The sequence below is a fragment of the Magnolia sinica genome, chromosome 4 (genome assembly GCF_029962835.1).
Source record: "Magnolia sinica isolate HGM2019 chromosome 4, MsV1, whole genome shotgun sequence".
NCBI classification, from domain to species: domain Eukaryota; kingdom Viridiplantae; phylum Streptophyta; class Magnoliopsida; order Magnoliales; family Magnoliaceae; genus Magnolia; species Magnolia sinica.
Genome location: NC_080576.1, coordinates 20,511,531 through 20,534,229, shown reverse-complemented (window position 1 = coordinate 20,534,229; position 22,699 = coordinate 20,511,531). Strand labels below are relative to the sequence as shown.

Below are 22,699 nucleotides of genomic sequence, written 5' to 3'. Positions count from 1 at the left end.
AAAATGCATAAGATATACCCATGTGGTGCGAGAAAAATCATCAACAATTGTGAGAAAATAATGAGCACCACATAAAGATGCGGTGTAATAACCACCCCAAATATCACAAAAGATACGATTAAACAAGAATCATTTTTATTGGCATAATTAGAAAAAGGTAATCTTGTATGCTTAGAACGAGCATAAATATCACATTCAGAAAGAGTATAAGGAGAATTAAAAATACTAGGAATAGTAAAACTAGAGGGATATCCTAGACGTTGATGCCATAAGGTCTTGTTAGCAGTAAATTGAGCAGCAAAAATGACAGGAGGGTCGGGGCGATACACGTAGAGCTCGTTGCATAGATCACCCGCTCCAATCGGCTTCATCGATTGAGGGTCCTGAAATAAACAAGTGTTAGATGAAAAAGAGATAACACAAGAATTATAAAGGGCAATTTGGAAAACTAAGAGTAAATTGAAGGACAGAAGTGGAACATAGAAAACGTGTTTTAATTTGAGAGAATGGGAGAGAATGCAAGAACCCAGCCCTTCGGCTGGGATATCTTGTTCTGTTGGAAGCCGAATGTGGTGAGGGGAGGCAAGAGGCTTCAAATCGGCAAAAGCATCGCGTTGGTGACAGATGTAGTGGCTCGCACCACTGTCCACCACCCAATGGAGGCACCGATTGAAGGAGAAATCAGATGGGGAGAAGAGGTTACTAGCGAAATTTGTATGGGATGGATCATTTGGAGGTTGTGACGGTGCGAGGAGGCTGAGCAACTTTTGATACAGCTCCGGTGACAATCCAAGGACCGGACTTGAAGTGGATGGAGTGAGAGAGACCAGATTTGCAGTCGACGGAGGTTGCCTTAAGATGGATGACCACGATTTGTTGGTGCGTGGGGCTCGGCCTGAAGGGTACCCGATGATGGTCCAGCAACGTTTACGAGTGTGGCTATCTTTGCCACATGATGTGCACTTCAGAGGGGGTCGTGGGCGAGCAATGGTGCGAGTAGCCATTGCCATCATTTCAGAAGATGATGGTTGAAGGTTGAGGAGTATCTGTTGTTCTTCTTGAAACAAGATTGAGAAGACTTTGCTTATGAAGGGAAGTGGATCCATGGCCAGGACTTGGGTACGAAGAGGAACAAATGAATCATTGAGCCCAAGAAGAAATTGGAAAACACATTCATCATCAACCTATTTTTGCAAGTCTTTGATGTTAGTTGTGGTTTGGAGATGGCCAAGTTCATCCCAAATCTTTTTGATTTGGTTGTAATAATCATGGACAGAATTTGTGGTTTGTTGTAGGGAGGAGAGGGCTCGCTTTAGGTGATAGATGCGGGCATTGTTTCCATGACAGAAACGGGAAGAGAGGTCGAGCCAGACATCGCGGGGATCTGTATGATATTCGAGGGAATTGGCGAGAGAATGACTGATGGAGTTGAGGATCCAGGTAAGGACCATATCCTTCGTTTGGTTCCACTAAGTGTATTCTGGTTTGGTCAGTTCAGGGGGTGTGAGGGTGTCATCGACAAAACCAAGTTTGTTCTTGGCATTAAGGGCTCTTGTCATGGCTTTTTGCCATTTGGGGTAGTTATCGCCTGTGAGAAGGCTATTGACGAAAATTAAACTAGGAGTATCTGGAGGGTGAAGAAGATAAGAGGAGGAGATGGATAGGGTGTTATTGTCGGTCATGGCAGAATGGGTTGATCTTTTTAGGCTCTGATATCATGTAAGATGAAAGAGAGAAAGAAATATTTGATTAAATTGTCGTATATTTCATATTGAGTTTTACAAATAAATAGATGTACAATGAGTTATGTATGGAAAAATATATTTGATTGAGTTCTAAAAATAATCTAATTACAGATTTTGTACAAGTCTTGATTTTGTGCATGTATGGTAAGAAATCTGTCAATAAAGGTTAAGGGGTAAAATAACATTTTATTTTACCAAAACAATCAATGCATATAAATTTATTATTAAAACTACTAATATGCAATTAAACCTTACCCAAACCTTACTAAACACGATTACAGAGTCTAAAAGATGACACACAAGCTAAACCCGATTTCTTAATGGATCAAAAAATGAGATTCTGACCATTAAAAATTGGGTTGAGTTCATCAAGTACCCATTGAAAGCTCTAGTCAACCTCATTTTTTGTGTGGAAAGTCAGGAAAATAAAGATTGTTAAGCTGAAATATATGACCAGTATTAGCATAGGTTGCTTGTGTTTATGAAAGATGGAATTACTTGTCTTCAGTATGGTGCAAATGAGGATCACCTTCTTCCATATACCTGCGTTGTGTCGACCAAATGTGTCAAATGTGTAACTTGGTCAAGTGCCCAATATATGTATTGTGCTGCTATTAATTTTCAAGCACCCAACATGTAGCACATGTGTCTAACATGTAAATGCATCTTAAATATTGCATATACCATTATTTACATCAAATATACCCATTCTTATTCTTTACACTTAACAAATAACCGATAGAATAACCAGTCCCGATAGCATGACTTGAATAACTTAGGCTAACATAACTAGCTTAAGTAGCATGTTCTAATGCAATTTTACTTGAATCCAAATGGCTTCTAAAGGTTTGTTTGGATGAGTGGATAAGTTTATGCAAGGGGAATTGCAAGTCCATGGATATTTAAATCATAGACATGGATTTAAAATTGTGTTTGAATGGGTGGATTGAGAAATTCATGGATGTTGAGGTTTCACTTGTAGATGCTAGATTTCCATGTTAGTTTTACACTGTTTAGAGATTGGCCGAAACTCTTCTATTATACACAGTGTAGTTGTACAACAACCCAAATGATGTGAATCGCTAATCCAATTTGATGGAGCATGAACAAAAATTGCATTGAGAAGATACCTCTGAATTTTCTCTTCCAATTTGGACCATTAACTAAGTTACTTTTCGCCACACATTTGGTAGCCATTAATTGAACGGTCAGATTGTTTGATCACTCTAATTTTAGAGATATACTTTATTCGCAAGGCGGCACATAATTTGGACGGTATGGATAATACCACATCATGGCCACATGCATGAAGATGAGCTAACACCATCTTTTAAGCCGTTGAAAACCAGGAGCCGCCTATCCATACATCGAGAAATGGTTTCCCTGAAAAGTGAAAAGGCACTGAATACATGAACCGTACGGTGGCCCATCCGACCAAGTGCCACAAGTCCTTTCGGACAGCCCTGTCCATGGGACCCCTCTATCTCGAAATCGAAGCTGTATCCAAACGATGGATGACTCCCATGGATACGGACATCCAAGTTTCAGCAGTAGCTTTCAAGGAGCTGGAAACCTCGCAAGGACACGGACATCGCACCTTAAAGAAGAGCTTTACACGCATACGAACAACGCCTCCTTTGTTTGATTTGCATCGACTCTCCCAAGTATCGTCCTATAAATATTCCTCCCTCCCATGGCATCTCCCTATCCGTTCTTTCTAATCGGCTGGCGGATTCCAACCTAAGCGTTTCCATTTCCCCCTCTTTCCTAGGGTTTGAATTTTCAAGGGCTTTTCGAGATTTCTACTAAATGGCGCTCCGATTCCATTTTCCCTTCTCTTCTTCGTCTCCTGCAATCAATCATCCCCATATTCCCGCTAAATCCCATCGATTTCTTCCGTTCATTGCGAATTCAAGCCCTTCTCCTTCGTCATGCCTCCAATTCCACCATCAATTTCCAGGTAAGAGAGCAAAATCCCGCTTTGAGAAATTCAATGGCCTTCTGATGATTCTCCTTTTGTGTTTTCTTCCATTTTAGGTCGTAAGGTCGAGTTTGCGAGAAATACGAGATATGCTTTGGCAAGGATCGTTTGCTCTGTGGCGACAACCGGAGAAATAATCGAGGTTAGGAGACCAGTAACGAGGTTAAAGAAAGAAAATGGAGATTTGAATTTAAAAAAATAAAAATAAAAACACTGATGTTTTCTCTGTCGTTGATGTTTTGCAGACTTCGGAGACAGTGAAAGAGAGGAGTGTCTCGGTCGTTCTATTGGCAGGAGGGAAGGGAAAACGGATGGGGGTAAGTTTCTTAGAACATGTGACAGAAGGGTGGGTTTTTGCATTTATGTTCAGGGGCCCCTCCCAAGGGCATGGCGGGTTGAAATGGCAGTATAGTTCTCGAATATGGTGAGGTCATGTCTGGAAGCTGTTTCCATGACAGAGGTATGGCACTCTAATGAGAAAATTAAGTAAGTTTGTTTGCGATGACAGAGGTAGGTTAGTGTAGAGTTGTATCGAGAGTTGATAGTATATTAAGAAGGGAGATCTCTTTCATTCCTGGGAATGGCACCTGGATCCTTTTTTTTTGCTGGTTAGATGGTATTGGGGTAGGCCACTAGGCCCCTTAGTATTGTCTTTACCAGGCTATTTGATATGGTGGTACAGGAATGAGCCCTTGTCTGCCAATTTGCCTCTCAGGTGGAAGATAATGAGATGTGGTCTTCTCACTTAGAAATCTTACAGACAAGGAAATTGATGATTTTGCTAGTCTATTGGGTCTCTTATCCAAGGCTTCAGAGTGGTAGTCGCAGATCGGGATAGATGGGTGTGGAATCCTGAGAGAGCGGTCAGTCTTTCCATCAAATCCTTCTGCACAGTTATTCATCTCCGGCTATTCCAAGGGCTCTGGATCCTATCCATCTTGTTTGAAGTACAAGGTCCCTTGTTCTTGTGTTTGCGTGGTTAGTGGGTAAAAGCAAGGTGCTTAAATTGATCACTTGAGGAATAGAAGAATGATTATCCCAAATGGCTGCATTATGTGAATGTGGAAATGTGGTTTATTTATTTATGCATTGCTCACTCATGGAATTGATTTGGTGGAAATTCTTTAGTATCTTTAAAGTGGACTAGGTCATACCCCTCGATTGGTTAGTTCTTTAGAGCATGGCACATGGGAAGGAAGCGGTGTAAATGGAAGTCCTCTCCCTGGAGGATGCCCTTGCTTGCTTTCTTATGGGCGATTTGACATGAATGCAGCAACAGGACTTCTCAGGGCAAGTGATGTTTGTCGGATGTGGTCTTTATCAGAGCAAATTGGATGGCTATTGAGTAGGCTAAAGACCAAGGACTTTGCTGACAGGCTTGCGGACTTTTTTAGGGTTTCTTGGGGAGACTCCTCTCCTTCTATTTTTTTATGATGCCTCATCATACTTTTTGTTAGATTTTTTTTTTTTTTTGGAAAGGTGAAGAATTTATTAGGCCAAGCCAGAAAAGCACAAAGCAGCAGAAACAAAAATGAAAGAAAGAAAACCAACAAAAAAACAGAAAGAGAAGAAAAAAGGAGAAAACTAAAATACAACAACAACAGTCCCAAGATTGAGAAGACCTAGAGAACACATAGATTCAGGGAGCCCAATCCCTGAAAAACATCATGACTCTATTAAAAAACCCTGTGGTTGAGACGTTCAAATCCTGAAGGATGTGATTGTTCATCTCTGCTCACACAGCCCAGAGAATGGCAAGAAGGAGAAGCCGCCACTTCTTTCTCCCTAACCGACCACCTGGATAGGAGTTTTTATAGGAGTGTTCTCCAGTTCTAATATAAAAAAATTGTTACCCCACAAAAAAAAAAAAGAGTTGATCTCCTCTTCTTTATCATGAATTTGCTGCAATGTCTTGCAGAAAGGTTCTCGCCCTTTTTATATGAAGTGCGTTATGCTGGGGCAATTGGTGGTGTTGTTCTAAGCATGGAATCAAGGGACTAAGGGTAAATGGAATATATTTCTTGGCGTCTTTCCCACTTGGTTGTGTTCTGTTCATTATGAGATGTAGTAATTCAAACCTTTACCAACAGAGGCTCAAGTCCATTGATGTGATGTTTCAAAGGGTCAAGGAGTAGGGTCATTTCTTGGACACTGGGCTTGCTCATTTTGCGGGTTGTAGAAGGGATGATTTTAAGGGTGATTTGGGAGGTTACGTGTAACTTCGAGCATTTGGGGGTGTGTTGGGATGTTCCCTCCCTCACCATCCCTTATCAGCCTATTTGTTTTCTCTTCTGATAAATAAAGTGACCATCTTCATCCAAAAAAAGAAAAAGAAAAAGAAGAGAGAGAGAGAGAGAGAGAGAGAGAGAGAGAGAGAAGAAGAAGAAGAGTAGATTGGCCTCATCTCTATATTAATCCGTCTCATCCATTATCTTGACGGATATTGGACATTTCAATGACTTCAATTTTGAATAAAGTTTTCATTGTTGATCCCAAAAAAGGGAAGAAGATTATGGAATAAATTGGTGCAGCCCGGGCTCGGCCGATCTTCTTCTCTTTGCTTGGCACGGTGTCAGTCTGGGCAAGCTTAAGAATCGGCTTTGGAGAATGTCTATTTTAGCTGTCTGGTGGACTGTTTGGAAAGAGAGAAACAACAGATGCTTTGATAACATCTCAAATCCAATAGAGTTTATAGTCTCAAATGCTAAGCGTATGCTGTTATAATGGGCGGTTAACGATGTTCGTGTAAAGGAGTCTGATTTTCTCTTTCTAGGAGTGCTGTAATGTCCGCCTCCTCAGCGGACTGTGTTCCTTCTGTTTGGTTTCTTTCTCTTTTAATGAAATTTAAGTGACCTTTCAAAAAAAAAAAGGGAAGAAGATTATGGATATGCTGATCTTTCTGACAATGTAACTATTTTCTCCAACTTGTAAGTATGTAGCCCTACTTAACAAAGGTAACTTTTTATTATTTATTTATCTATCTTTGAAACCAGCTAGATAAGTAAGATGGGTTTGATCCTTCAAGGAACCGGGGGATGTTGATGTGCCACATATGTTACATTTTTCTGCTGCTGATTTTGTTCTTCAATAAAGTGGCACAAATCTTCTAGTCAGTGTGCCATTGGCTTCTGAATTTTGTGATTCATTGCTTCAGGCCCTGAAACAGAATATTTTGTACTTTATGTTGACACTTGCAGTTTCGCTCCTGCTGCGAGCCAGTCTTGTAATTAGTTTATTGGAGACCCAATATGCTTATTTGTTTCTTAAGTTGGTTTATCTAGATTTACATACTAGTATCACCAGCTTCACTTGAGGGCTTGAGATACAGCAGAGGAAGGTTGTTGGATGTATCAGGCTGATCTAATAGCATGAATCTTTCTTTCAGTGTGCTACTTCCATTTCCAGAACTTGCAAATTGTAGACAATTCAGGACAACTTATTTTCTATATTTTAAAGCCTCTCCTACTCCATTTGCTCCCGCTTCTTGTGACTTCTGGTAACTAAGCTGCTGATCTACCCCAACCATTATTCAGTTAGCCAAATCAGTGCCATCCTAGATGCTCATTTTCATGAACTTATCTACTCGGTCCTTTTTGGTTTCTATCAAAACTGCTTAACTAAATAAAAGAGGTTTGGTGACCCTGGCTTGAGTGACCTGGGGGGGTGGGGGTTATTAACGATGTTTTCCTGTTGGTTGTGATGGTTATGCATATGTATTGACATGTATATTCTAATCGTGCTTCATTTTGTGCCTGCTAGTTGATGATGTTTGTCTATTTATGCAATAGGGAAGTATGCCAAAGCAGTATCTTCCACTTCTAGGCCAGCCAATTGCTTTATATAGGTAAATAGTTGTTATAATATGGGTCCAGTCAACTTTATGAGCGTATATCTGTTTTTCATTTGCATGAATATGCACTACTTCTTTGCAGTTTCTACACTTTCTGTCGCATGGTTCAAGTGAAAGAAATCATTGTAGTATGCGATCCATCATACAGGGAAATATTTAAAGGTTTGCAAATCTTTGCTCTCCATGTCATAAGATCATTAATAGCTATTCTCTTTTGCCACTTAAGCTTGTCATTATACACAAGTCCTTTATGCTGGTTTCATTGTTTCACTACCCATTAGCCTTTCATTTTTTGTGTTGTAAACTGAAGATGAAACTAGCAGGCAGCTTCTGACAATTGTATTCCTTTTTATATATTTAAAAAAAAGGTGGATAAAGAAATATTTTGTGTTGTCCAACAAGCATGTAGACACGCTTGTCAGATGAAGCTACTGGGTAAAAAGTTGTTTATATTTTCCTTGTTTGTCCTATTTAAAAACTTAGGAGCTGTTTGGATTGAGAGAAATTGTAGGAAAGGAAAGAGGGTATCTCAGTAAACCCTCTTTTCAAGCTGTTTGGATGTCAAAACGACAGGAGATGGTGGGAAATTGTATTTCCAATGTAGCAAATTTTCTGACAAAATCTCCAAAATATTTTACCAACCCTCCTCCCTCGGAAACTGTATTTCCTTTTCCACATTTTTCCAACTCGTCGCTAGTTATACCGAGTGTTTAAATTATCAGCGATATTATCAAATTATTGCCGATAATTTCGGTATCAGTGGAGTTGCAACACTGAAACTCCCTTTTTTCGTTTCTCTTCCTAATATTGCCGATTTTATCATTTTTTTGCAAAAAGTTCAGTTATCAGTGAGAAGTCGCTATATCTACCTACCCTGTGACGGGATAACTGTAGCCAACAACTCCTTTTCAACGATAAAAGGGCCGATAACATCGGGGCGCTGTGCAAATACACAAAATATCCACAAAAAAAAAAAAAAGGAAAAACGGGGAAACTTGTGGATTTCCATACCTGTAGAAGAGGATTGCTAATAGGAAATGGCAGCGGGCCAATCATAGAAGAGGATCGGTGATCGGAAATTGCAGTGGGCCAATCAATCGATTGGTGGGCCGTAAGTGCCATCCAATCTTACTTTCCACTTTTTTTTTTCTTTGAATACATCAAAATTTTCAAAACAAAAAATGATTTCAGTGAGGAATCTACTAAAGATTAGGGATTTGGAGAGATTTTCTTTCAGAAATTTAGGATTTTAAGGGTTCCAATCTTCCATTTCGAAAGTGGCCTCTCGAAGGGTTTTTTACAGGAGCAGATTTGTGTGGTGTGCGGGTGGCAACCTCAGTGGTGTGTGGACGCCACCAAGTTTCGTGGACCCCACCATGATGTATGTGTTATATTCACATGGTTCATCCATTTGGCGAGATCATTTTAGGTCATGACCCAAAAATGAGGCAGATCCAAAGCTTGAGTGGAACACACTATAGAAAGCAGTGGGGATAATGATTCCTACCGTTGAAACCTTCCTAGGGCCCATAGTGATGTTTATTTGTCATCCAAGCCGTTCATAAGATCACACGGAGATGAATGAAGGTAAAATACAAAAACGACATGGATCCAAAACTTATGGCCTTTAATGATTTTTCAACGGTAGGCGTTCAATTCACACTGTTTCTTGTGGTGTACACCATGGCCCATTGCTCAATTCTGTACATTCATATGCTGCAAATTGCATCAATCGGACATAGCCCACACACGTGTATAAAGCAAATCCTTTGCACCTTATATTCCTTGGTACGTGAATGCAAGATCAAAGCCATCCATTGTGTGGATTCAGTGTGAAAGATGCCCTTATGAAAAACAGGCATGTTTGCTTATCATGTAGCCGATGATCTAAAAAGATAAATGGACAGCATGGAAAAACAAAGCCTTTTTTCTTCTACTTGTTTTATGGACTTTGGTCCAACTAATTAGTGGCCGTGCCTAAGTTTTGAGCCAAGGGACATACACGCCAGTATCCACTTGATGAACAGCTTGGATCACACCCTGTGAGGCACTATGGAGTGGACACTATTTTAGATTAATTGTGAAACATGGACTCCTCACACATCCATGGATGTGTGAATAGTCAACTATCCATGTTTTCTTACACCCATAAGTGCAAAGCATTCCACATATGCCATCATTTATCTTCACTTCTCGGTATGTGTCATATGCGCTTCTGTGCCAATGTGCACGTGTTGTCATCTAGCTTCAAGGGCCGCGTGCTGAAGAAATTTTGCTCATTAAAATTTTGTTTTGCCAAACAACGCATTTTGAAAGGCCTAATTTTTTTGGGGAAATGTGTTAAAAAAAACAAGCAGGGGAATAATATTTCCTTTTCCATAATTTCTTGGAAATTAAGTTTCCCAAGAAATATTATTTCCATTCTCATACTTTCCATGAATCCAAACAGGCCCTTAGTTATTCACACTCATTTTGCAATTGTTATCTTTTATTAATGAATCTTCATATCCTAGTGTAAATATATCTTTCATTGTCACCAACACATATTTTATGTTCCCAGATGCTAGTGAGAAGATCCATGTAAATCTCAAATTTGCCCTGCCTGGGAAGGAAAGGCAAGACTCTGTTTTCAATGGTTTTCAGGTGCGTTATGGAAAATCTTTATTTGAACTGTCTTTTCACTGAGTTCTTTCAATTGCGTGATGTTGACTTACCTGTATTATTCTTGCTCTCCAAGCCCTCCATATTTTATCTGTGAGCTGTTTTAAGGGCTTGAAATAGGCCCTGTAGCTCTCTTTTGCCCCTTAGGTTTAGAAGAAGAAGAAAATCATAAATTTTCCACGTTACTGAAAGGCCCATATAGTGATACTTTCTGATTAAATTATTTTATGATGTATTGCAGGTTGATATAATAAAATTATACCACACTATATTATTATTCATTTTGAGTTGGAACTTTCGGCCATCATACTCACAAACCCCTCCCTGTGACCAGTTGTTTATCTGGACATAAATGATTTTGAGTATTTTGCCATAGGTTGGATGTGTGCTAGATTTTTATTTTTTTTATGCCGCAAACCAAATTTCACTATTTACTGACTGAATCAAAAGATTTTGGAATTGTTTTCTATGCTTAAGATAGTTGCATAACATCTGATGTGTGACTTCTTGACCCTCGTGCATGGTCTTTAGATGCTGTTATAGGTAATTACATGAATACATGAATACATTTTCTTCCATTGTAAAGCTCAATGGTTGTCATTTGTCTTTTTTGGGTTTTAGTTGATCCGCCTTCTCTGCGGATTAGCTTTCCCCTTCTTCTTTCTGTAATGTTCCTCCTTTTTTAATGTAGTTTCTGTTACCTTTCAAAAAATAAAAAATAAAAATTTACATGAATACATTCAACATGCAGCTGTCCTTGTTTTTTGATATTAATGTTATTGAAACTACCTTCTATAAATTGACAGGAAATAGATGGAAGCTCAGAACTCGTTTGCATTCATGATTCAGCAAGGCCTCTGGTGTTGCCTGGACATGTCGAAAAGGTTCGATCTGCAGCCATATAACACTTATTTATACTTTCTCAGTATCTTTCTATTTTGGCTGGTTCATGGTCCCTGTGGAACCAGCAACCAAATTTTCAATAATCAAGTCCTATTCCAGTGAGACGGTCTTTGTAAGGCTAATGGCGACGTTGTGTCTTGGGCAATAGGTCTTAATATTTGCAAGAGGGATGATCTATCGAGTGTATGGGAGTTAATGATGTAGGCAGGGCCTTTACTTCTGATTTTTGCATTGGGCTTGGTGGTTTTGGAAGATTTTTCATTATCCTTCCCTCTGTTTTAATGCTTTGTAGCTTTTGGTTTTAGCTTTTAAACTTTTTTGCATTACCATTAAAAATAATAATAATAATAATAATAATAATAAATCCCAGAATCTTCAGTTTTGTAATAAGTGCACAATGATCTTCCATACAGTGTTGATCATTCATTAGGATTTTTAATAAATCTTTCAGTTAGCAGTTCAGTGTGTTGGATTTTGTGTAGAATGCTAATAATTTTACCTTTGGTATTATGTTCATTAGATTCTCCATATTTCCGGTTGTCTTATACTTCATTTGTTTTGTAGGTTATCTTCAATATATTTTAGACATCCTTACCAGTTGAAAAAAGTCTTAATCATGCTTGTCCATTGCTAGGTTCTTAAAGATGCTTGGCTGAATGGGGCAGCTGTGCTTGGTGTTCCTGTTAAAGCGACAATCAAAGAGGTGTATATTACACTCTTTCACATACAGACCCTTGATGGACTCAGATTTTTTGTGTTCTGTATATTCTGACCAATCTATCTGAATGCCTAAATGCTCAACATTATAATCAAAGAATGGGTTATCTACCTTACGTGCCTGCTTGGTAATGAGTTAGGTGTGCGAGCCCCTTTTCTGTTGCCTTGCTTATTTTCTAGCCCAACAGTTTTTTTTTTTTTTTGAAGGATTTGCTTGTTTAGAAATTTATTATCAAGACACTAATATAAAAGAAGAAATATCAAGATTATCCAACTTAATGTAAGCTTCAGTTGCTATAATTAAATATTTGATGTAGTTCTTAGCCATCGTGTAGATTTTCTTGTGAATGTTGAATATACTTTTTCTCTTAAAAATTAGTGAAGACTCAATTTACATTATCTCTGGATTTTGTCCTATGAAGCATACAACCCTTTCTCATAGTGTTTGATGTTATGCAGGCAAATACTGAATCTTATGTAGTAAAAACACTAAACCGGAAATCGCTTTGGGAAATGCAAACTCCTCAGGTTACTGATGCAAAAATATCTTTTCATTTGATTTGAGGGGTGTCTTTATGTTGGATATATTTCATCAGAGATTTATTAAGCTGCAATATATCCATAATGTGCATGCAGGTTATCAAGCCTGAGTTGCTTAGAAATGGTTTTGAGCTTGTCTACAGGTATGCAATGCTCCCTATCCTACCATCAATCACATTGGGCGACGCTTATTTAATTTTTATACTAGGAAACGTTGGGTGACTCTTAGATCTTGAAGCTTATCAGTTGTCACTTGTCGGGTAAATCGGGCTAGAACAATCCTTGGTGTTTATGTTAATGAGCAATGCTCAAGTATTACTGAAGTTGTAGTTGCACTTGTTCCACCTTAAAATTACGTAGTAAAGTAATTGGAAACCTCCAGACAGTAGGCAAAAATAGACAGGGTTAAAGGTCCACACTCAATAAGGAGACGTCTAGAATCCAAGGATAGAATCACCCAGTTAGTGTGGTTTTTGTACCACAGGGACACTTACCAGATAGAAAGTCCAGCTTCGCTGACTGCACTGCCCCACATGAAAGTGACAATGGAGCAAAGACATGTTCTTTGAGATGAACGAAAAGCATTTCTCAATATATTTATATTTATCTAAATTTATCGCTAAATATTAAGTTCCAATCAGTTGGGATATGGCTTAGATGATGGTGATATTCTCTCTATTATCACTAATTTTATGTAATAAGGTACACTTCAATACCATCGTATCTGTATGGAAATGTCAAGCTGCTGGGTTTCATATGATTGCTGTGTGACACACTGAAACAAGCCTATATTCATGCTGATAACAGTGTATAGTACACTTCATTGATTGTTCATAGCTAATTATTGGTTAATTTTATTGTCTTAAAAAAAGGTTAATTTCATTCCAATTGACACATCCGAGAATGGTATTTTTTTGTGCTTTATTCAAGCAAGCAATCTTTTTCTGTTAACCTGAGCTTCATTTGTGTTTAATATAAAGAAAGGCTGTTCTGCAACTGGGAATTTTGCTCTCCCATTGCCGGTCCCAAGCCTTGATAAAGGAGGGTTTGGGTCAGTTTGGCAGCTGGTTTCAAACTTTGGCCACATCCTTTTCTCATGAATCCTTTCAATCTAACATTTCAAGCTCTCCCTTTGATAGAGTGAAATGGCGGAATGGGATTCATGTAGCTGAATCCATTTAGTTGGGAGCTTGGGATAAAAAGAAGCTGTTCTTATTCCTCCTGTTGAAGAAAATAAAACACCTATACAACCACCCATTATATTTATGCAACTAATGCTTCTTGTGCCTTCTACTAGTTAATTCCAAGTGAAGCATAACATGAACTCAGAAAAGGGACAGTCCAAATCTGCGGGATAACGGATCATTTGCCACCTTGGGAGCTCAGTCCATACTATCTAAGAAATGCACAGAGTTTCCAAACGTTGGACTTGTCATCAATGTGTAAATGAGCAATATGAGGAATCTCCTCATCCCGGCAGATCCAAATCTTTTTCTTGAACATGTGGAGTAGCAAAAAAATGTGTGACTTTCATCCTTGCACCCCTGAGTCCATGGGGCTCTCGCACACATACCTGTTTAGACAGGTTTCTACTTTGCCTCTTTGTATTTGATGCATTCAAATCCATCACTGAGAACTTCAAAATTCCCATTGAATCAAATCTCAAATTCTTAATCACAATGTCCAAGTTCAGGTACTCTTCGAAAAAAAAAAAAAAGTCCCCAAGTTTAGGTTTGTGCCATAGAAAGAAAATCTTTAGCATGAAAAGGGCGTAGTTTTCAGTTTTGGATCTTCTACATTTCTTGTTTCAGTTTTAGTAAAACTTGAACACTCACCAGCAGCTGATCTTGTCTACAGTCTAGGACTTGAAGTCACCGACGATGTATCCATTGTGGAGCACCTCAAGCATCCTGTTTTCATCACCGAAGGATCTTACACAAACATCAAGGTACTAAAAATCGCTGCTTTCTGTGGGGTATTATGATATAAGCCAAGCACCATAGCCTAATGGTGTAAAACTGTATTTTCAAACCGTGTCTTGCATTAGCATTTGCAATTTACTAGAAATTGCCTGAATTGTTCTACTCAGACATTGTCTGCAGGTTGTGAAGGTGAATATTTGTTTTCTGAGGAGTTTGATGATGTGCTGGCAGAGGCTGACTATCCATACACAGGCACATGGCCCTGCATACATGGCATACTTATTCTAAGCTGGCAAAATCAGGGGCCCACTCTACACATGGCATACATGCATGTGTTTGTTGAATTTGGACCATCTACTTTTTCCATTTCAAGTGTCCATTATTTGGAGTTAGTAATCAGACAGGTGGGATCATCCTTACAGTATTATCCTTGGGTTACGAACCATCAGCGGTGGGTTTAATGATTTGCGAAACATGTATGCCACATGTACAGTGACTGTGCATGTGTATTGATGGTCATACTCTGCCAGATTATCTATGTTTCTCTCACGCTCCCTACCCCTTTCAAGGAATCAGTAATGTGCTGGTAATTCTCCTTGTGTTTCTTGCAGGTTACAACCCCCGATGATTTGATACTTGCAGAGAGGATACTGAACATTGATGCAAACTGCAGAATAGCGGTCTGCGCACAGTAATTCTTGTAAATTCATTGTTAGTTTGGTAAGGAAAAGCAAAGGGAGACCTCTATAAGTCGGATAGCATTAAAGCTCTCCGAGATGGCCGTTCCTATATATGGTGTAGAAATGTTGGATTGGATGAAAGATGCCCGAGATGGCCATTGCCATATTTGAGAAAGAAAAGTTAAATTTCTTTTTTTCCGCTGGCTAGGTGACCGGGAAAACACTGAACAGTGTTGTAGCTTATCTCCATCAACAGTTTAATTCCTGTCCAATTTAATCAATTTAACTATACTTGGAAACTGTAGAATTTATTTTCTTTTATGATAGTTAGTTAATGTATCAGAACTAACAAGGTAACAGATCAGAGCAACCCCAAATGAAAATCACATCATGGACGAAAAAGCATCATCAGAGACCTAAGATCAAAATCTAGCTCTCCTCATTTCATTAATCTTAGATTGCCTTTGAAGTCATCAATCTGAAGTTTGCTTGGGCATGTCTTAATTTTCCGTTAAAAGTTCTAAATTCAGATGTTGGACTCTGACCCCAACTAAACAACTTGCTAATCATATTCATTTCCCAGTAATTAACAATAACAGCCTGCTAAAATGAACCCCAGTGCCTCCACATCCCATTTTATTATTTTAGGAAGGCAAACAAGAAATTTATTACCATCCAAGAAGAGCCAAAAACCCAATTACAAGCTACATCAAAATACGAAGATACAGTTGAACTATAAAATTACAGAAACAAGCAATTGCACATCAAAACCAACCTAAAGCCCAATTACAAGGTACTGCAAAATACAACAGTGGTCAAGATTCTGGAGGGAGCAATTATAGGAGCCAAGTCTCAATAAGATTGGCTTCGGCAACTTCGGCAAGGAGATGAAATACCCAGGTGCATGGAGGTAGGATTTCAGAGATCAGTTTCCAATACTCTAAGCTACTAGGCAAGAGTACCTGCTGTCAGATGATCATCATTATGATTACTCCCTTCCACTGCAAGTCTTCCCAAAGAGAGAACGTACAACCAGCTGTACACTCCAGCTCATTTTTCCATTCCTTATTTATTTATTAATATTATTTATTTTATTTTATTGCCTTTTACCCTTGAATATATTTTCAAGCCCAAGATGCCTATAAAATGTTTTAGAGGTTAAAGTCAGGTAAATTAGCAGCAAATTATGAAGACAAAATGGGCAACTATACTGGAAAAAGTGGGTTGCAAGAATCTCATTGATACTGAATTTAATCAGCAGTCCTCTAAACTAATAATTTTAAACAATCCAAGGGCCTGTTTAGTAGACGCCTAAAAATGAGTTCTCATCATCTCACTCGAGTTAATCGTAATTTATGTATTAGAGATCATATTTTATTGTCAGGGATTAAAAATATTCATAACCCAACAACCACAATCTCTGATACATTACTACGATTAATTAAAATGAGCTGAACTCATGATAGGCATCTATCAGAAAGGCCCAAGGCAACAATCACTGATTCTGTTCAAATGTAACCAAAAAAAAAAAACAAACAAACAAACAAACAAACAAATCTAGCTCTGCAAAATTAAAGCCTTGAACTAGCAAATGTAAAGCACTTAAAACTATTCTTTTGAATTAGATTTTCCATCTCCTTTATTTCAATCCCACAAAAATTGGCCAAATTTAGCAAAAGCAGCAGATGAGAGACCCATCAAAGTTCTCTCTTGATGAATTGCTCAATTTAAATAAAAAAGAAAAAGAAAGAAAAGAAAACATATACAGAAAAAATGTATATGAACAATGATTGTCAAATTGAGGCTCCAAATCTCTGAATTCTACTGCATGTTTTATCCTTCAATTCTGTTCTTTGGTGTCTTCGATTTCCCACATTGCCCAAACCATAAATAGCACCTGGGCTTATGTGATCGAGTGTGGGTCACTTGCTTAACCTGTTTATATACATCAACAAAGTTATTATGTCTGTTCAATTTCTGAAAAATCAAAATAAAATGAAATTGCAAGAATGAAAGTATACACTCCAATTGCCTACATTAACTTTCGAAGGTTTGGTGGTTTTCCAACAAAGAAGTCCATTACAACCAGGTCCTGATTCATATCCCCTACAGAGAAACATAATGAATAAGCGAGAGTACAATGCACAAAACAGAAAGCAAATGAAAAACCGATTTCAGTATGAGATTTACAAAGACCCATGAAGATAAAAAAGAGAGGCAATCATGCGTTGTAATCAATCAAAGTACAAAAATGTGACTAGTTCATGTTAGGTGAGATTGAAGAAGAAATGTCGCACATCTTGAGATCCAAGCCATTCATCATGCAGGACACAGCTCACCATACCCTGACTCAAAAATTGGGTTGGTCCACTCATTGGGCAGGCTATGCAGTGTGAATGTATATTGAATATAGAGCATTGGTCACATTTTCTGGCCATTCATTTTTTTTTCAGACAAGCCCAAATGATGAGCGGACCACAATGATTTTTTACCAGGGAGTCCCTAGAGGGTGCCATCTGACAAATGGCCTGGATCATTGCACATATGCACAAGGTTGACACATGTTCACAATTGTGTCTCCAATCTATCATCTGCTTTAACATTTCCTATAAAGATAAGCAACTCACAGATTCTCTTTGTCAAAATTCGTCTTCAAGCTGTTACTATGCAACAAGCTTGGAGACATGGGATAATGACCGACCCTTCTGCCGCTTGGGTCCTTTTGGTCACATCGGTTGTCATAGACTTCCAAGGATTTAATTTCATGATCCACTTCATCCTCCCAATGCTTGGAGGATACATCAAGCTCCATCACAGAAGCCATTTCATACTCATGGAAGATGCCATCTTGGGGCAGTACTTGATTCCGCTCTGGTTTCAACCGGCGCACCGATCCGGGAGTCCCTTTTTCTGCTGTGTGTAACCATGCACTCTCTAACCTTAGCTCCTGTGTCGATGCATGCATCCTTTGCATAGGATTTTCTTGCCTTCTCCCTTTTGTGCTGCTGACTCCAATATTTCCTTCTCTTGAGAAGATTGGTAAGCTCGACATTGGGAAGGTTTCATCTCGCACTAGAGAGCCATCACACGAATCTGGGGTTCTTCGCAGCATACACTCATAACCGTTAAAGCTATTTCTGGTCAGATTGACTTGTTCTTTACATGGGCCCTGATATGATGAAGTACTTAATCTGCTGTTATCTGCATTTCGGTGCCTGCCCATCATCCCAATCATTTCCATCTGCTTCTGTGCCACTGCCATAGAATCTGATGACTTGACTGCTTTTATCCTGTTTATAGAATTTTCCCCATCTGCAATAAGTCCCATTCTGACTTCCACATTGCACCTCAGAACTGTCTCAATTGAATTTGTGATACTGCTCAAAAATCTCTCAGCTCTGGATTTAATATCTTTATTCCCAAATGCTATATATGCAGTCATGACACCTGCATGCAGTAGAATACCAATCTCATTTGAACATATACCATTATATGTGTGTCTATGTATGATATAGAGAAATATGGAGAGAGAGAGAGAGAGAGAGAGAGAGAGAGAGAGAGAGCTGAATTCATGGGTTGAATTCATGGGTCCAGCCATTCTTTTGTAAAGTTCATTAGTTTTCCATAAACTTGGCCAATTCAAACTTGAAAATGAAATATATACAAATCTTTGTCTTAGCTTTCAAAAATCATATTTAACAGAAATTTAAAAAAAAAAAAACATAGTCAATTCTCAAAGCAAAAAAATGCAGACAGAAAAAATACATTTTTCTTCATGGTGATTCCACCCCAACACAACAGCCCCATCATGTCTTATATAAAGAAGAAAGAAAATGATTGAGGCAATTTGCTAGAGGAAAGATTTTTAAAAAAGAAAAAGAAAAAAAAGATGAGTCATTGCACATACGACATCCAGTGTCGCACACATGCTGATCTGGGCCAATCATCAGGTGTAGTCCACCATAAACACGCACTTCCCAAAAATCAGTCGGACCCACCTATCAGGCAACACTTGTACAAGAAAAATGGACAGTTAGAAACTGAATGACCAACAGTTCACATTGAACGTGCATGCGCAACCCACATAATGAGAGCCTGATTTTTGGACCAGGGCATGCTCAGTGGGCACCAGTTGATGAATGGCCCAGATCTAGCATATGGTTTCCATGCTGGCAAGTTTCGTAATCAGCTCTTCAGTCTCTTGTCATGCTAGTTGCCTTATTTAACATTTCTCACAGAAAAATGCATTCAAGCGGTATTGCGTTTGAGCAGTACCAAACATCCCAATCAACCATTTAGTGATATACTGGTATTATAATTTATAATGAGGGAAGCAAAAGGCATGTTCCTTGCAAGTCTTCGATAAATAATTCAAGTTATCAGTGACCATGCAAGCTGAGGTAAGGCATACCTTCACCATCTGAAATCGATACCAGCTTCCCATGAGCACGCAACAACTGCTTCAATGTCTTTGAGTGGCACCTTTCGATACACCTTCTCCAGATCTCATCCAGCTTGTCTGTACTCAAATATCCAGACACCCTCTTGCCAGCTGTGATATCTTTACGTGCGGCAGAAAATGCACTGCCCTCTGTCATCGGCATGCTAGACAACGAATCACCAAGACAACTAACATCTACATCTGTTCTGAGCATCGAGTCTGAACTAGATTTCCACACCATGTGTAAACCATCTGGCCGCTTCCCATGGGCAGATGCTTCATTTGCAGTGTCTGATAAATTTTCTTTCATTTTCTTATGGCTTGAATGTGACGGAACTGGAGAATGCCCAGAACCAAGCTGTAGAAGAGCTGCAGTAAACCATGTCGACCGCTCACTAGAAACCCTTAGCTGCTTCTCAGCTTCAGAAAGAATCTTTAGAGCTTGTTTCAGTCTCTCCACCTCTGATTCGGTCACTGGAAAAAATTCCCAGAAAATGAATGTAAATGATGTAAGTACCCCACCATGTACTACGAAAATCAATACGCATCACGAGTACTAGAAAAGAGATCCAGAAAAGGCCAGGATATATCGTTATAAGTGCAACTGATAATAGTATAAGCACGAGAATTTTAGCTGAAGTTACTGTCTATATGTTGATGATAATTAGTAGCTGAAACAATACACAATAAGCAACTCTTGGGGGTGTTTGGATCGTAAGTTACTTAAGCTACTTATGCATCAAGTAGCTTATCTTGGTTTCTATTTATTAAGCTGAAGTGATTAAATAAAGTTACTTATAATTGATCTTAAACCAGACTTACTTATCTCAAATAAGTTACTTTTCTACTGCTGTAAGTAGAAAAAGTAACTTATTTGGTGGTATCATTACAATACACAAATATTCATCCAATACAATATATAACACTATCAGTCTAGACTCACTTCTGAATTTCTGCTATACATTTTTTTTTTCAAATACAAATAGAGATAACTACAACTAAGCAGATGGTTAGATCTTCGCTCTGCTTCGCCCCAATTAAACTCCAAACCCTGAAACATTGTTATTGTGGGTGTGAGCATACAGCTCGTGGGATCTTATCTAACCCAAATCTGAAATTTCTAGAATTAAATCATATATATAAACAATGAAAATACTTTGCTTAAAGTTCATATCAAAATATGAATCAAATGCAAATCTTAAGAATACCATGTATGCAATGTTGGAATCATAAAGATAACTCCAAATAATATCATACTTTCCATGAATTCCATAAATAATGAAATTAAATAATCATCATTTCTTACAACACCGTACCCAAGTAGATGACCACGTTGCATTAACGCCCATGCACTGGTACCTCATGGTGAGAGACCCATTTATACGTTAACTACTCAAAGTACTGTTCCGGTTGTACTTCTGACGTATGTCCGCGCACACAATTGTAGTCGTACGCTGTACACAAAGAAGACTCCGAAGGATCCAAGGGGTACTAGAGTCTTTCACCCAAGGGACACAATTGCCCTACTTGCTAGCTTTAGGGTCTTTCAACAAAGGGACACGATCGCCATACTTGCTTTTACCATTCTCTTTTTCTTTATTTTCTTTTTCCACAATTTCATAATAAATAAAGATACACGTATGTCATAAATGAATCCAAAATCAGTAATGAAATGATTTAATATATCAAATTTCCCTACAATGATGCAAGTTCTATACAAATTTTGTAAAAAATCAATGCTGTTAAAATTCAACCCCTAAAATTGTCTGAAAAATAGTTTTACTATAACAGATTGTAAATTTGAACTTTTTTAAGGTACATGCTGTATTCGGTAACAATATGAAAATTTATGACAAAGCCCCCTGAATTACTGAAAATTATAATTGAGTCTCAGTTTATATATATATATATATATATATATATATATATATATATATATATATATATATATATATATATATATATATCGAAATAACTAATTCATTGAAAATATTTATCTAGGTTTAATTATTAAATTTATTTAAATTTTAATTTAAACAAAAAAATTTGAACTACAAGAAGAAGATTTCTACATTTTAAATTTAATATTATACTTTATTAAAAATTTCAATCCAATAAAGTATTGAATATATATATTAATCACTAAAATTCTGAATTATGGAAATCTAATCAATTTTGTTTCAATTTCAAAATTTTAAAATTTTTCTTAAACTTATGTTCATTTAAATTTTAAATTAATTAATTCTTTAAAATTTTAGAATTAAAATTTAGATTTTAATCTTTACAGAAAAATTCCATAAATTCATAAAATTAACAATGTAATTAAATTATTATTTAATAATTTCAGTTAAACTATCTTAAATTAAATAAAAAATTTAATCTAATTATTTTAAATCAAATATTCTAAATTCAGAATTTTATCTAGTTTTTATATCTAAATTTAATAAGTTAAAGGAAGTTATTAATTTGGACTTTGGATATTATTATTTTTACACATTCGAATTTTATTCTTTTTTATAATTATAATTAATTCTAAGTATTATAAATTATTGGAATTTAAACTTTGGATTACTTTTTAACTTGAATTTTTTTTAATAATTTAGATTAATTACACAATTAAATTTAATAATTAACATAATCATTAATTAAGAGCATCTTGTCATTAATTCAAAATTACTAATTTAAATAAATTCATTGCTTCGCAAACTTATATATTAAAATATATAATCCAAAATTTTCATTTATTCCAAATAGATTGATATGATCATTATATTTTCATATGCTCATCAATAAAATATATTTAGCAAATAAATATGAATTTCTTAAAAAATTCAAAGGGAAAATAAAAAGATTTTAAAAATATGTATATAAAAAGTTCACATCTGGAATTGGATTACCCATCTGGTTCGCCGGATTGATCTGAACACAACCCATAATTGACTCAAATTCAATCCAAAAAATAGCCCAATCAACGGTTTCCTTGCACCATCTCTCTCTCTCTCTCTCTCTCTCTCTCTCTCTCTCTCTCTCTCTCTCTCTCTCGTTTTCTACGACAGTTTTTGTACGTTATTTTTATTTTTTTTGAGTTGTCGTATTCACTCTACCATTACTGTTGTGAAGATGTGAAGGAGTAGAAGGAGAGTCTTGGTAGTAATGTGCAGACGGAAAACATGTATGTTATAAAAAAAATTATATAAGGGGTGGTTGATTTGGTAGGGCAGTCCAATGGATGGTCCAGATCATTGGTTTGGGCCCCACC

At 37.4% G+C, this 22,699-nt stretch overlaps 2 protein-coding genes across 2 annotated transcripts in view; one reads left to right on the top strand and one right to left on the bottom strand.

Moving 5' to 3' along the window:
- Window positions 1-3,367: 3,367 nt before the first annotated feature.
- Window positions 3,368-15,290, top strand: LOC131242710 (2-C-methyl-D-erythritol 4-phosphate cytidylyltransferase, chloroplastic). The gene is made up of 12 exons (XM_058241533.1): window positions 3,368-3,705; window positions 3,783-3,868; window positions 3,972-4,043; window positions 7,515-7,570; window positions 7,659-7,738; window positions 10,137-10,219; window positions 11,044-11,121; window positions 11,775-11,843; window positions 12,317-12,385; window positions 12,494-12,540; window positions 14,255-14,345; window positions 14,931-15,290. Exons 1-12 carry the CDS (start codon window positions 3,555-3,557, stop codon window positions 15,012-15,014), a joined length of 966 nt encoding a protein of 321 aa, XP_058097516.1. The 5' UTR covers window positions 3,368-3,554; the 3' UTR covers window positions 15,015-15,290.
- A 1,296-nt stretch (window positions 15,291-16,586) lies between these two features.
- Window positions 16,587-22,699, bottom strand: part of LOC131242709 (protein STICHEL) — a 36,891-nt gene continuing 30,778 nt past the window's right edge. Inside the window, exons 4-7 of the mRNA XM_058241532.1 lie at window positions 19,411-19,914; window positions 17,627-18,446; window positions 17,036-17,105; window positions 16,587-16,934 (exon numbers count right to left, since the gene is read on the bottom strand). Of these exons, the coding sequence (XP_058097515.1) occupies window positions 16,833-16,934; window positions 17,036-17,105; window positions 17,627-18,446; window positions 19,411-19,914 (1,496 nt within the window). The 3' untranslated portion in view covers window positions 16,587-16,832. The remainder of the gene's footprint in view (window positions 16,935-17,035; window positions 17,106-17,626; window positions 18,447-19,410; window positions 19,915-22,699) is intronic.

What these genes read in the sequence shown, in the direction of transcription:
- LOC131242710 (XM_058241533.1), top strand. Translation starts at nt 3,555, where the DNA reads ATGGCGCTCCGATTCCATTTTCCCTTCTCTTCTTCGTCTCCTGCAATC. An exon ending in GGTTTTGAGCTTGTCTACAG is followed by an intron (nt 12,541 to 14,254) that starts GTATGCAATGCT and finishes TCTTGTCTACAG; the next exon opens with TCTAGGACTTGAAGTCACCG. An exon ending in GATCTTACACAAACATCAAG is followed by an intron (nt 14,346 to 14,930) that starts GTACTAAAAATC and finishes TGTTTCTTGCAG; the next exon opens with GTTACAACCCCCGATGATTT.